At 53.8% G+C, this 15,267-nt stretch overlaps 1 protein-coding gene across 5 annotated transcripts in view; it reads left to right on the top strand.

Annotated features, from left to right (window-relative positions):
• Positions 1-15,267, top strand: part of RALGDS (ral guanine nucleotide dissociation stimulator) — a 58,959-nt gene that overhangs the window by 25,863 nt on the left and 17,829 nt on the right. For 2 of the 5 annotated variants that reach the window (XM_051636702.1, XM_051636699.1), the window contains exon 1: positions 8,191-8,426. The exons of 2 other annotated variants lie outside the window; for them this stretch is intronic. In XM_051636702.1, coding sequence (XP_051492662.1) covers positions 8,250-8,426 — 177 coding nt within the window. In that variant the 5' untranslated portion in view covers positions 8,191-8,249. Of the gene's footprint in view, positions 1-7,957; positions 8,427-15,267 lie in introns of those variants that run through there. One more of the 5 variants, XM_051636703.1, reaches the window with a different exon arrangement.

Genomic DNA, 15,267 nt, shown 5'->3' with positions numbered 1-15,267 from the left:
CAAAGCTGGGGGAAGGTCAGGAGCACCATGGCCGGACTCAGCCCCACGAGGTGAGTCAGCAGCGCTCACCCAGGTTGTTGATATTTGTGCCACTGTAACCCAGAGATAAATCTGGCTCTCAGCCACTGGTGTACAGTATTGTTTGGAAGAACACTGCTCCTCCATGCCAAAAACCCACAACAAAAAGAGTTCTGCTGGCCAGTGAGAGAGGAGCTGGAGTAACTTCCCCCGCTAGAACAATGCAGAGCGGAAGCCTTTTAAAATGGTCATTACTGAGGGGAAAATATATATGTTTTTTAAACATCCTTTGTCTGAGGGTCTAACAATACCTGGGGATCCTATTGACTTTTAAGCCGTGTGAGGGTTTGTTTCATCTTAGCAATACCCAGCTCAGGGCTGGGCGATGAAACTTTCCCTTTCCAGCTCTTGCCAGCCTCTTTTCCTGACTCTCACGTGGCTGACACCACTAAGCGTGTACTGGAGCTGTTAAAGCAGAATATTTTCATGCCCATTCCCTGTGCCCCAGGCCAGACTGAGGTGAATTTGGCCTGAAAATATCTTGCTGGGGGCCGCGCGGTGTCAGCAAGCAGCCAGGCTGCTGGTCCAGCTGCGGGACGTCTCTCCCACCGCGTTCCTCCTGCAGCTTCTCTCCCTCATCCCCGTGGCTGCTCCAGGCCCTCTGGCTCCTCTCTCATCTCCTTGTTTTCAATCATATCAGCTCTTGGCTCTGCCAGATCCTGGCTCCAGGCTTTCACTCCTCACTTCAAATCAAGTCAGCTTTCCCGTGGCTTTCACGGCGGCTTTCCAACATGTCCAGGTTTTGATGTATGCTTTCCCTGACGTCTGTGCAGCCCAAGGAGATACAGGACCATTGTTGGAACATCCTTTTCCATATCACCCATCAAGGGCCTTTGTTCCTGTTTAACTGGATTTCTTATTTTAAGTAACCTCAGTGATTTATTTATGGTATTAACACTAGGTGTGTGGTACACCTTGGTGTTGCTCCACTTATTTCCAGGATCTTGTATTTAATTCTCTTCCACTGTATTCCTGTACTGGGCTAACTCTCCAACCCAGGCTGCATGTAAATCAGTTTTGTTTTGCTACCTGTAGCTCTTCAGATCAGCTCAGCACTGCAGCCCAGCATCTTGCAGCCTGTTTGGCTCCCATATTTAAGTTTGGCTTTGGACATAATTTAATCTTGTGCAGTGTATCAGCTCTGTGTGCTGCTTCCCTGTGCTTGAGCCAGGGTATCACTTTTCTCTTGGACTCCTTAGCAGCGCCGTGGCAGCATTCCCTGCCCTGCTGTGTTCAGACACAGTGTTCCAGTGACAGGCAAGTGGATGGTGCTGATCAGGTTGTGCAGGGAGCTGAGCCCGAGTGTCCTGGGGTAGTGTTTCCATTGGTTGAGGCACCTGCATCCCTGTCCCCAGCGAGGAAGAGGGGTCAGAGCACACAGGGAGAGTTGGGAGCTACAACATGAGGATGCCCCATGTGTGGGGTGTGAGGAGTGATCTCCTTCAGCCCAGGAGGAGAGCCAGTGGATGACAGCCAGAATAAAACTGCCCTCCCATTTCCTGGCTGGAGAGTGGGACCCAGGGGCTGGACTGAGTTCCCTGTCTGTCTGGCACAGGCTGTGCCATGGATGTGTCACCCCGTGGTGGCAGCAGCTCAGCCCACCTGCATCATCTGGAAAGGTGTGAGAGGGAGCAGGACTGGGGGCCAGAGCAGGTGACCAGGATGTCCCTCTGCCCAGTAGAGTTTCTTCATTATCCACTGGGATTTCTCTATTGACCAGTTGCCAGAGCCTCTTGTTTCTGAGAGTCTCCTTTTACACAGTTCAGCTGAACGTGTCATTTTGGCTGGTTATCATCCCTGGAAAAACGTACTGCCTGTCCTTGATGGTGTGTTTGAGAGGTGTGCAGAGCCAGAGCTTTCTTCTGCTTCTTTTCCACCCAGGCTGGAGAGCCTGGCCACGGAGGGCATGGATTTGTGACTGGGAAGGGGGCTTGGGGGCTCAGCCCTGCACAAGCAAGGACAGGAGCATCCCAAAGCCGTGACAGGCGGGGATGCCACCCCTGGCCCCTGGGCAGTCACCAGCGGGGGGAATTGGCACGTTCAACAGAGCAGGGATGTGAACTGAGCTGTTGCTCCCAGTCTGGCCCCAGTAGCACCAAGGTGCTGGAGGGAGGAACAGCTCCGTGCACCGAAAATCCAGTGGGCAGTGAGGGGCTTGGGGTGCTGCACTGGCTGTGGGAAGGTGACTCCAGCTGCTGGGGGACCCTGCAAGGCTCGGGGGGGGGTTGCACCATTGGTCCTGGCCCAACAGCAGCAATCAGACGTGTGTTTCCAGTATATCATTAAATCTGACTTTATCTTTCTGGTAGAAGAGAGGGGGTGTTTTGATTTCAGAAAGGAATTTCCCCTATCTACAGGGGCTACACCCATTCCCATCTTTCCCTGCCAATTTTAGTGGCTCCATAAACTTTCTCCTCTTTTCTACCAGTGATTTTTCTTTTCCCAACTATTAAGCAGAGGGCCCAGGCAAGCAAGGATGGAAATTACAATATCTGAGCACCTGGGAGGCTCAAACTGGTCGTACACTGATCACTAAGCAACACAGAAATCTGTTTTTCCTGTTTCTCTTTTGGTTACAAGAACCTTAGGTGGTATTTGTTGAAAGAGCTGACTGAAACATTCTGGCAGAAAGGTGATAGGGAGATAAAAGTTGCTTTTAAAGACAAAAAGCTCAAGAAACAATAGTCTTTACTAGAGGAGCTCTGGTGTGTTTGCAGTGTGTCAGGCTTCAGCAGCTGCTGAACTCTGGGAGCACGTGGAAGAGGAAACCACTGCAGCCACGAGTCCCCCTCAAATGTGGGCATGGTCTGTAACAAAACTGGGTGTCTTACCATCCTCTCAAAATGGGCAAGCTTTTGGGCTTGTTCTGCTGCAATCCCTGCCACTAAGTGCCCTGCAAAGGTCTTTTGGTACTTTGCACAAGGTGGTCCCTGTTGTTCTCTTTGGCTTTCTGAGCCTATTTTGATGTTATATTTTGCCTCTTATTTTTTCTGAGTATTTTCTTTTTACTGTAAATGGCTGTGTGGTGCTTTGCTGTGGAGAACTCAAGGCACCTTCCTTCAGAAAAGCCCACACAAAGTGTACTGTGGTCAGTTGTTTCTTAGAAAGTCACTTTATTTCCCCTCCACCCCCCGTGTTGGCCTTGTTCTGTGGAGTCCCGAGGTCAGCAAGTCTGAAAAACGTGAGGCTGTGCTGTCACTGGCTGCCCTCATGGAAGATGCTCAAATGCTATGGCCAAGTAGATGGCATAAGGAGTAGGATGGAGGAGAAAAAAAAATATTCCTGCTGGCCCTCGAGTCTCCAAGGCTTGTGGCATAACTGGGTTGATGTTGCTGAGCTTGAGGAGCCTGCAGCTCGGCGGGAGATGCCGCAGCCCAGCTGTGCACGGGGGCTGCAGGAAATGAAACACAGAAAAGCTGGAATGGAGAGTTTTAGATCCTAATTGCCCAGGGATTTGGTGTGCTTCCTCTGCTAGGAGCTGACAATAATTAGGAGCTTTGCCTTGCTGCGTTAGATGTTTGGCATCTTCATAGAGGCTGGGGAGCTTCGTTTCTGAGTTGACGTGGTAGTTAGTTGGTAGCTGCCCGAGGGGGCTGTGGGGAGGAGGGGGTGTTGTGGCTGGAGAACAGGTGCCACTGGCAGAAGGGACACAAAGTGCAGGAGAGCCCGTTATCCTTCCTCCCGAGGAGTTCTCCACCAGGGAAACAGCCCCAAGCTACACCCAAAGCCTGCAGGCAGGGTGAATTTCCTAAAATCCACTCTTGCTGTAAGCCGTGGCAAGTGGTGTCTGACTCACCACTAACATCTGGTTAAATAGGGCTTTTGTTCATGTTTGCAAGTGAGAACTGGGTCTGTGAGGGACTGAGGGTTGGTGGTCATCTGCTGGTCCCCAGATTCTGGGAGCAGCTGTTCTAACCTGACATCTCTATACAGGTTGTACTGAATGGAGCAGTGACGTTGTTTCCCTTTCTTGCACAAGCTTGGAGGTTTTTTACTCCTCCTGAAGTAGAACAGATAGTACTAGTTGTAGTATTATAATATTATTATTCATTATAATAGTATTTTATATTGTAACGAGGATAGTTAATGACTGATATATTGATTATTTTAATTAATGATATATTATTATAACATTATTCCAGTGAGACCCTGGCCCAGGTTGCCCAGGGAAGCTGTGGCTGCCCCATCCCTGGCAGTGTTGAAGGGCAGGTTGGATGGGGCTTGGAGCAGCCTGGGCTGGTGGGAGGTGTCCCTGCCCATGCAGGGGGATTGGATCTAGATGATTTTTAAGCTCCCTTTCAACCCATTCTATGATTCTATTATTGTTGTTATATTTGTTTATTATGGAACGATTTTCTGGTTAAACCTGGGCAGTGGAAAAGAAAAGTCTCTCAGACTGAAATCTGAACATCCAAAAAGTTTTGATTCAGGATCCAAGGCAAATGTTAACAACCAGCCTGACTTTTAGTCAATAATTCTCTTCTCTCTAGCACTTTTTCTCCAAAATGCCTTACAAACAGTACAGAAAAGGGCTTCCCCAGCCCCTACAATAGGAGGAAGTGTTGTCGTCTCCATTTTCCAGCCAGCAGCCTGACACGAAATGCTGCTGGGATTTACTGGGCACGCCTTGTGAGCTGGTGCCAGGGCCTGGGACGGAGTTCCGGGTAGTGTTTGCTGCTCCCCCACAAAACAGCCCAGCTCCCATCAGAGGCTGCTGGTTTGGGTCCTGGTTCACTTGCTTGTGGAGCAGCAAAACCTGCTGGTGTGTGATGCTCCAGAGGGGCTCGGCTGGAGGGGACTGGGGCTGGTTCTTGCCTTCTGCAGTTGGGGCTGAGCTCAGCGTTTTTTCAATTCCCTGCTCTGGCATCTGTCCCAGTGCAGGTTCATTGAGGCTCAAAGAAAATAAGGGTTTTGTGTGATGGTGGTAGTGTGTCCCCTCAGGGCAGTGGAGGGACCACTGGGGGTGTTCACAGGTGACCTGGTGCCATGCGGGAGGCGGTGACCCCTGTGAAAGCACCTCTGAGTGATGCTTTGGGGTGGGCAACCTTGCTTGCTCAGCCTATATAGCCTGGTGAGAAAAAAGCCCCAGCAATACAGAGCACAGGAACTGGGTCACTGAGAGTTTTGTCCTGTAGGAAATACACTGGAAAGTCCTTCTAGGAAGTGGAGCAGCGAGATGAAAGCAAAGGAGGGCAGTTGCTGGGAGGGCTGGAGGATGGAGCTGGGCAGGATGCTGAAAGGCTGGAGGTATGAGCTTGTACATGCTGGGAGAGACATCTCAGGGGCTGTGCTGAGCGTGGTTCCTAAGAAACAAACTAAGGTCTGAATGTGCAGATCTTGACCCAAACAGATTGAGCCACAGAGGAAAATGTCTTAAGAGTTGGCAAAAGCCCCTCTCTGCTACCCGCTCAGCATCATTCACCATGCAGGGAGGCTGAGGGCTGCAGCAGAGCAGCAGAGATTGGTGATCTGTGGGTGCTCCAGCGTTGGGTTGAGCCAAGTGCTGGTTGCAGAGCAGTGGAAAGAAATGAAGTAAGGGATTTCCCACAGCACCCAGCTCCTGCACCCATCTGTGCCTGCTGGAGTCAATGGGACATTTACAGCTGACGTCAATGCAAAATGCACAGTGTGTTGTGAAGAGCTTTTGCTGAGGTTGCCAAGTGTAAAATGATATTATTATTATTATTATTTTTTAATAGGTCACTCAATCATTGATTGTTTTCTTAAATCCCCTGGTCCTGGAGTCATGTGCCTATAGAATAATTGCATTTTTCAACAACTTCTAGACCTCCAAGGGTGTAGGGGAGAAACCTGAGGATGTAATCTTCTTGTTCCCTTTTGGCTCTGTGCTTAGAGGCAAGTAAGAAGCCCTGGACAGTTTTTTGGGTTTGAATCTTATGATTTTCAAGAGCTTGGCCCCTGGCAACTGAGTGTTTGGGGTTAGCTACAATGAGCAAACATCCTGAACTTGGGCTCCTGACCCTGCTTTGAGTGTTTTGCTTTTCAGACCCAGAAGGTTCCCAGGAGAGGAGAAAGGAAACTGGCTGGCTATTTTTAAATCCTCACAGTTGCCTTCCTGCCTTATATTATTTATTATCCATTATCAGACGTGTTTCTACCCTGAAACCATCTTTAGTGGTCAACCAAGGGACCAGTTAAAATTGCCCATCAAACAGAGCAGCATCTTTCCATAGAGGTCAAATGAAGCTGGAGGGTTTTGAAGGGTTTTGACAACTGAGAATGAGTAGTGCTCTTATTTATCATGTGCACTCCAGCAGTGCCAAGCAATTCCAGTGGTGGGCCATGATTACACTGCCCTGAGAGGGAAACACTGAAGAAAAGCACAGCATCCCTCCCAAGGACCCTGCTCCAGAGAGGCAACACTGATTTCTGCTGGAGAACCTGGAGCTGCCTCTGATTTCTGAACACACTAAGTGAAGTGATGCCTGCAGCTCTGTGCCAGGCAATGTTAAAATCCACCTTGCCCCCAAGAGAAGGTCCTGGAGGTGCAGAGCTGCCTTGGGTAGTGCAAGGCCCTCATGCTAGGCTGGGTCCCTTTTCCCAGGGTGTCCCAGGAAGTCCCCTTGACCCTCTGTGACTCCAGATAAGCAGGATAATAACCCACATTGTCCTGGCACATCCTCCTGCCTGGTAAACTTTCAAGCATATCACATCCCTGGCAGCTTTGTTAATCCTTTCCTGCCCAGGCAGGAGCTGCTGGTGCCCTGGGCAGAGCTGAGTGTATGATCTTCAGCTCCGTGTTCTCATTGGAAATAAAGCCATGGGGCTGGAAGGCCCTGGGAGCTGATGTTATTTCAGCTGCGCAGGGAGCTGAGGCGTAAAAGTCTGGGTTTTGGTGTTGTCAGCAGCAACTGCCCTGACCCTGTGATACAGTTTACTGGCAGCATGTGAGGAGGGAAAGGAAAGAGCCAGGGGAGGGTGAGAGCACGCTGTGCTCAGCGTGGTGGGGAGGATGAATGACAAACAGTTTTGCCTGTTTCTCTTTGCCTCTGAAAACAGAATTACATTGCAGGGTTTCAGCATTGCCTTGGAGGCTCAGGGCCTCTTGAAAGCAGGATCTGCAGCCCCGCTGCCCCTTGGGGGGCTCTTTCTCTTTCCCTGAGCCCCTGCTGGGCCAAGCACAGGTGCCCTGGTCCCACACCGGGGGCCTGGTGTGGGAAAAGGCTCAGACCCCACTCCTGGCACGGGCTTGCTGCGTGGCCTCGGTCACATCCCTTCATCTCCCCGGGGGACACTTCCTGCCACCCCCGCAGGGCTGTGACCGTGTCACCCCTCCAGGCCCAGCTGTGGTGGGTGACGGGCCGGGCAGTGCTGCGGACACACAGGGCTCTGTTGGTGAGGGCTGAGCTCGTGGGATGAGATGAACTCGTCTGTCCAGGCAACAGCACGTGCTGTTAATATTCATGCGCTTGACTTTAATATTTCTTCTTCGGGTGGTGGCACGTGAACCCCGGCCTTCGGTGCTGTGTGAACACCTGGTGGTGACTCAAAGGATCCTCTTCCACGGTCACCTTTGCTCCCTCCCAGCCTAGTTAAACCCCCGGTGCTTCCCCCTCCGGCGGGGGCTCCGGCCGCCCCTTCCCCATCCCGCTGCCCCCCGAGTTCCGCTCCTCCCGGCAGCTCCGTCTCCCCGCAGCTCCCGCCTCGTTTTTGCGGGTTTTCCACCCCTGGCCCTGCCGCCCCCCGCGGCTCCTTGTCCCCCCCGCCCCGCTCCCCGCCCCTCCCCGACGGGGGCCGTGCCGAGCCGGGCCAGCCCCCGGGGCGGGCGGAGGCTGCGGGAGGAGGCAAATCCAGTGCCTGGTTTTACAGCCTGGCCCGCTCTGTCCCGGCCCCGCCGTGACATCAGGGCTGTGCTGGGCGGCGGGGGCGGCTGCAGGGCTCCCCGCGCCTGCCCCGCTGCTGCGGGCCCTCCCGGCCCCGACCCGTCCGCTACGGCTCCCCCTGCCCCGCCGGCTTTGGCACAGCCTCCCCCGGGCACCCCCGACTCCTCCCCGGCCATCGACCCCGCTCTCCCACCTCCCCTCCTCCGCCGGCATCCACCCCCTCCCCGCGCATCCATCCCCCGGGAATCCATCCCCCCGTCCCCGGGTATCCCGGGGGAGCTGGCGGGGCCGGCGGCGGAGCGCGGGGCTGGGGATGCGGATCTGCCCATGGTGAGCCGCCGCCGAACCCCCCCGCACCATGCCCCGGCCCCGGAGAGGATGTTCGAGGGCTGCCGGAGGGCGAGGAGCCTTTGGGGCGGCGTGAGGCTGGAGGTGGCCGGGGAGAGCAGCCCCGTGGTGCTGCACAGCTTCACCCAGCTCGACCCCGACCTGCCGCCGCTGGAGGTGAGTGCGGGGAAGAGGGGTGCGGGGGTCTCTCTGTGGGTTTAGAGGGGGCTCAGCAGGCTGCAGAGGGAGTGCGGGCCCGGCCACACATCCCCTCTCTGCTTTGGAGTTCTCTGCTTTGCTCGCACCCTGGTCAAAGCGCAGCCGGTGCTCGGGGAGGGGGTGGCTGTGAGCAGCCTGCTGCGTGCAGCCCTGCTTCATTTTATTAAATAAATGGGTGCCCCTGCTTGGTCTTTTTGCTGTGTGTGCCTGGCAGGCAGGCTGCCAGGCTCTGCTGGGAGAAACCAAAGAGACAGTTTCCCTCCAGACAACTAGGGAAGGGGGCAGATTGTTAAAACCCAGGGCTTTTAATATTTTATTTGAAACTCTGGCTGCTCAGAGGCAGGAGCCTGCTCAGTTCTGAGCTGCTTGTAGAGGCTTCTGGCTTGTCCAAACCACAAAAGTGTCCTCTGGGAAGGTTACGGGCATCGGGAGGATATTGCTTGTGGATGCAAAATTGTGCTTCTTTGGATTTGACCTCGGGTGGTTCAGAGTTGGACTGGTCCGTTGGAGGTCTCTGCCTGAGCGGTTTGTTGATGGCAATATGTTTGGAAGTACCCGAAATAATCTGAGTCAGGGCTGTGCCTTTTATCTTAGTAATGGATGGTCATCCTTGGCGTGCCAGGAATGTAATTGATTCAGAGTAAAGAGTGTGTTAGGAGGAGCTGGGCTGGAGGAAGGTTTTGGCGTTCAGAGGTGGTGCTTTCATGGCAGCATCCGAGCCTGCGGGCTGGTGGTGCAGGGGTTAACACCAGCGAGGGTCAGCGAGTCTGGCTTTGCTGGGATTTGGAGCCAGCTGCAGATGTGCTGCTCGGCTCTGGATGCTTCCCGCTGGAAGGGGGGGAATCACCACTAAAACCTTTTGAGTTACTGTGCAGATATCCGGGGATGGCCGCCAGCTTTTCAGGGGTGATGGCTCCTTCTCCCGGTGCTAAATGATCTACCCTGTAACCTGTGATGGAAAGTCTTGGTCAGCCAGGGATGGGAAGGGATTATCTCAGGCTCCGTCTGTACCAGTTCACCTCTGGCCTGGTGGCAGGGGCTCATCAGCTCTGCCGAGAGTTCACGAAAGCTCCATCCAGCTTATTTTCCCCCTTTTCCCCTCCCTGCTTCTCTCTCCTGGGGGTGGGCGTGCTGACATTGTTTGGAGCACATCATCTGGTTCGTGTTATGCCTGGCAGGAAGTCCAGCCTCTCCGGCCCTCTGCGCTCCAGGAGGCCCAGGGGCTGAGCTTTTGGCAGGGAGAGCAAGAGGAGTGGGGAGGAAAAGAGGGGGTGATGCAGCCTGCTGCTTGTGCCCCCCAGGAGAGGCTGCCTGGCACTGCTGAGCCCCCCCATGCACCCCGGCCAGGGGAGGCTGCAGAGCTCAGGAGAGGGTTTGGGAGCATCTCGGGCAGTGGGGGCTGCAAAGGTAAAGTCACTGGGGCTGAGGGTGGCTTTGCATGGCCCTGAGCACAGCAGAGAGAGAAGACTGCCTGCCAGACCTCCTCTGAAGTCATCTTTGTCCAGATTCCTGCTCTGGGCTGGACGTGGGTCTGTGCTGTGTAATGGTCAGAGCACGTCCCCAGAATCCCATGGCTTGGGCTTTCCTCCCAGCCCTGAACAAATTACAGACACATGCTTCCTTTCTCTCTACCATCTATTGCGAGCGAGGGCAAGAAAAGGTGCGTCCCAGAGTGGTGTGTGGTGACCTGCTGTCTCCTGAGCAGCTTTGAGATGCTCAGAGAAGCCACTGGAGTCTTCCTGTGCTCTGTGTTGCTCGCTAAGCCGTGCCAGGTGAGCTGCATTCGGGGGCTCGGCTGCGGAAAGGGAAAAATATCAGGAATGTTGGTGTTGTGACAACTGTCCTGGCAGCAGCCTGGTGTGGTTATAACCCTCGGGTAGAGTTACTCTGCAAGATGCACGCTGGGAGGAGAAGGCAGATGATTTGAAGAAAAACCCCCTGCAGACCATGAGTGTTTTGCTAGCCCTGGTTCGTGGCCCCACGGCGCTGCTGCTGGTCCCCAGCTCCCCGGTGGGAGCCTGAGGCTGCCATCTCCACCAAAGGCAGCTGGGTTTGATGGAGCCGTGCCAGTTTATGGGGCAGATAATCTGGTCCCACAGGGAACAGAGGATCCCTGGAAAGCTGCTGGGCAGGTTGCAGGGAATGCAGATCTGGTTCTCCACTCCTTGGCCGGGCCCCTGGGGATGGCAGCAGGGCAGAGCTCTGCCCGTGTCCCACAGCAACGGTATCGATCTCCCAGGCACCACTTTGAGGTCCTGCTCGAGGTCTCATGGCCACGTGTGGCCAAGAGTCTTCACCGTGATTTTAACCACAGGGAATGGAAAATTTAAATTGTCTCGAGCAAGGATCGATGGGGCAGCTTTGCAGACCTTTTGCTTTGACTTTTCCAGTTCCAGTCCATCCCAAATGAGCAGCAAGTGTCAATCATCCCTGTCCAGTGGCAGCTGCAAAGTGAATTTGATGGCCCTCTTCCTGGTCCTTGCTGGACAAGTGGGTCATAAACACCCCCCTGCAAGTGACACAGACTGAAACTTTTGTGAGGCTGAAGTTGCTGAACCTCTAGACAAGTGGCTGGGCTGACACATATCAAAAAAGCTCATGTCCTTGCTATTCTGGCACTATTTGTTTTCTGAACAATTAGGAGATTTTCAGTTGCTAAATGCAACCTCAAGATGCCTTGGAGGTCAGTGCTTGTTCTTTACAGCTGGGAAGGAGGCAAGGGAGGGGCAAAAATATCTTTTAAAAGCCATTTTCTTTTAGCTTCCTGTGGTGCCTTTGGAAGAAGATCCTTTTCTCCCAGCATGTTCTTCTCCCCCAGGCACAACTTGATATGCCCCTTGCAATTTGCCAGATGAACATCATCTGTTGGTATTTCTTGCATGGGGACCTACCTTCTGGCTCCCTTCCAGAAGGATTTGGAGCCAGCAGTGAGACCAGGAGCAGGCTGAGATGCTTATTGTTGGTGACTGCTGCAGGATGGGAATAACAGAGGTGGGAGGGATGATGATGATGATGATTAATTAATTTATTATTATTATTTTATATGGTTAGAGAGAAGCTGCAGAGAGGTATTTGTAAAAGGATCATGTTACTCAGAGGTTGTTGTGCTGTGCCTCCATAGGGGTGGGAAACCTTCCCGTACTGGGATCTTGCTGGGGTTTTAGTGGATTTAGTACCAGATTGGCAGCTCTGGGAGCTGAAATCTTTGTTTATCCGCAGGCTGGATGGGCAGCAGGGAGGCAGGAGGTCCCGTGCTGCAGCTGGAGGTGCTTCAGGGGCCCCCAGGTCACACTATTGCTCCACTATGGCCAGCTGTTTTCTAGCTATCAAGGTGGAATTGATCGTCAGGGGCAACTAAATGCAGCCCTGCAGGATTTCCGTGCTTCCCTCTGCCTGAGTTTGAGGTGTGATAAGCAAAAAGAGTGTCAGGCCAGTGGTGCCTGCAGGGACAGGTCTTGCTCAGCCAGCACTGCTGTTTTGGAGCTGGGGAGGCAACTGTGACCACCCCAGAGTTAGGGCCAGAGCACGGCTTGTTTTTAGGGCCACATGAGTTGTTCCTGCCATAGGAAGGGCCTCACCACTAGCAGCTCCTCCATCACCCTTTCCAGCTCTAATTGCCAGCCACTCTGTCCCCCGAGGGTGTGTAATTGAAGGAGCAGAGAGCTTATTTAGGTCACTCCAGACCACATTTAAAGCTGGGCATCCCCTGCTTGTACTTTCTCTAACACCGTTATCTCCAGAGCTGCCTGGTGACTGCCTTTCAAGCGGCCGGGCTCCTTTTATTTAAATAAATACTTGCAGCAGGGCTGTTCCAGGTCTCAAATATTTCTTCATCTCCCACGGACCCAGCAAGAAGGGGGAAAAAAATGCCGTTGCTAAGGAGCAGGATTTGGATACAAAGCTGGCCGAGCTGCTGGCAGGGGGCCCGGGGGGCTCCAGCACAGCTCCTGGCAGGTCAGAGTTTGTGCCTTGCTTTGGTGGGATGTCACCTGCGGGGTCTGGGTGAGGGGGGTCAGGACTTAAAGCATCACTTGGGCTTTAAATTGGGAAAGAGTTGAGTTGTATGGTTCATACCCTCCACAGATGAGTTTGTTTATCCCGTGTGTGGCGCTGGGTTAGACCCAAGGCAGCATCCATGGCTTGTCCAAATTGTGTGTTGGTTGTTGCCAGGGGTGTGTGAGACCTTTGTCCTGCTGGGAGAAGCATCTGTAGGCTGGAAGGTGAGGCTGGCAGCCTCCAGCTGCAGTCTGCCTGCCTGGAACACTGGCAGCAGGGTAAGGACTGAGCTGTTTGGCCATTCAGGTGTGTGTTTGCCTCATTCCTGTCCCCGTGTGGGACTCACCCTCACGTCACAGCAGCCCCAGCCCTCCTGGCTCACCAAGCTTCTATAAAGAAAGACGCGTTTGGACTTTGCTCTGGAGTCATTAGGGAAAGGGAGTGCTGAGCTGCAGCACCCAGTGATCCCAGCTGCTCCCGGGAGCTCTGCCTCGCTGGGTGGCTGCCCAAATGGAGACATGGGGAGGGGATGGGTGCAGGGGTGCTGCACTCCCTGGGTGCTGGGGTGCTGCACTCCCAGCCTGCTCCCAGTGCCCGTCCTGAGCGGTCACAGGAGCAGCTTGGCTCACATCTCATCTGGTGTTTGCAGGAGGGTTTTTGTGGATGGCCGTTTTGTTCTCTTAGCACCTGGGAACAGCTCTCCCAGAGGCGACAGGGAAGTCCTTCCCCAAATCTCTGCCGGGCCGTGCAGTCGCGTGGGCTGCGTTGAGCAAACTCCGGCCTCCTCAAGTGCAGTGAAGTGGTGACTCTGCAGCACCTGAAGCCTCCATCCCTCTCCAGCTCAATTTGTTTGTTTTGTTTTGATGATGCTATGCAAATAGTCTCTAAAGTCTTTGATTACTTTCCGGGGGCTGCAATTGTGCAGGTTCTTACAGGGCAGCACTTTTATGTTAGATAACTGCTGAGAGTTTCTCTCGAACGTACCCGAGGCAGGAGTTCTGTGGCAGCTGAAGGTGGCTGGAGATGAAGCACATGCAGAGACACACACGTGGCCCATTTCACTTGCATAGCTGGAGTTTGTTTTCATTACTCAGTTGGCATTTCCATGAGCCCTGCTGTCAGAAATATTCTGGGATGGGGAAGGGGGTCTTCCCACTCCGTATGTAAGTGCTGGTGGGCACAGCAGCCTGGTGAGGGGCTGCAGAGGCAGCATGGAGATGGATCCAGCTACCGGGCACCAGCTGAGTCCTCAGAGCTGACAGGGGAGGAAAAAAAAAGTTGTTTTGACTTGCAAACAGAGCAGATTGGAGAGGAAACTCATCGGAGGCAACTTCATCTGGAATGCTGAGGCATTATTTTTAGAGCGGCTTTTCTTTCTGCTAACCAGACGTTAGCAAACAGCAGCTGAGCTGAGGCCTGCGTGGAAACCTGCTTTTCAAAGGGCTCGCTCCCCGTCTTACCAGAGCTTCTTTTCATGTGATGGAGTGAAACCACACACCCTTTCCCTGCTCTTTGCAGTGGTTGGGTCTCCATGGAGACTCTCAAGCTGAGAGCCTGCACCGGGCTCCCCCCTCCAGCCAGCGCTGTCGTTGGTGCAGGGATGTGTTTGGTTTGGGTTGGCTTCTGAGAGTTGGAACCAACTTCAGGAAACCATCGTTTAGCCAAGCTGGGCAAAGCAAAGCACCTTGGCCATGGCTGGCAGGGCCAAAACTCAGCTGTGGGAAGTGAGCAAGGGTGCTGAAGCCCACATCTTCATGTGGTCAGGGGGGTTCAGGACCTCACTTGCCAGTTTTGGCCTAAACCCCAGGAATTTTGTTCAAAGACACTTGCCCAAAAGGCTGAGCTGGTGGCCTGCTGCTGGCGAGGTCTGGCTTTGTGCATTGGAGAGGGAGCAGAGCCTGGGAGCTGCAAGCACTGGAGGGTGTGGGGGTGATAACTGGGGTTGATTGTATCACCCCTCTTCCTCCCACACTGCGACCCCCAACGATCACTGCAGACTTTTCAGGGCGAGGTTAATTCTCTCTTTGCTTTATCATCTTAAAGCAGCCCAGCTTTCCTCCAAATGTTGCTACTTGATTCCTATTTATTTTTTTTTTTTTAATGGGCATTTTCTCCCAGCTGCGGTTCTGGTCGGGACTCCCTGGCCAGGTCCCCGTGCTCACGGTGGCCGTGCCCGTTGCTGGTGACTGTCCCCGGGATCACTGGGTTTCTAGACGATGTGTTTTACTAGATTCAGTCCCGGTTGCGACAGCGAGACCTGGCACCAGGAGGAGCCCGGCAGGTCCCTCCCTCCCAGCACACTGGGGGTGACTCAGAGCCTAGCTATGGCTCATGCCAGTGTCATAACAAACACGTATTCCCTGAGGTGCTTCATGGGGGGGGAGGGTATCCCACAAAGGCAGTCTCTCCCAGTCCTCCTCCTTCCCATGGATTTCAGTGTGTTCCTCAGCAAAACTCGGCTCTAGGATGGATGGGGCTGTTGAAGCTTGACCTGTCTTGATCCAGGCAGTGTAGAAGGAAGGAGCCAGGGGGAAAGGTGGGCACCTCTTTGCACTGATGCTGCCCCGTGGTTGTTGTGTACATCAGCTTTTTGACTCTCACAAGGTTTGTCCCCCAAAATAATTTTAAATAGGAGGGTGAGCTGCAGGGATGCTCACCTGTGGCCAGTGACCCCAGGGGTGAGTGGAGCAGGGTGGCAGGAGCAGACGAGTCGGGGTGGGAACGTGCCTGTACTGGCTCACCAAAGTGCCATGGCCAGGAGGAACAGGCTTCCTTGAGTGGTGCTTTACCTGCCATGAAAGAG

This window comes from Apus apus, chromosome 19 (assembly GCF_020740795.1).
Source record: "Apus apus isolate bApuApu2 chromosome 19, bApuApu2.pri.cur, whole genome shotgun sequence".
NCBI lineage: Eukaryota > Metazoa > Chordata > Aves > Apodiformes > Apodidae > Apus > Apus apus.
This window is presented reverse-complemented; position numbering and strand designations above follow the sequence as displayed.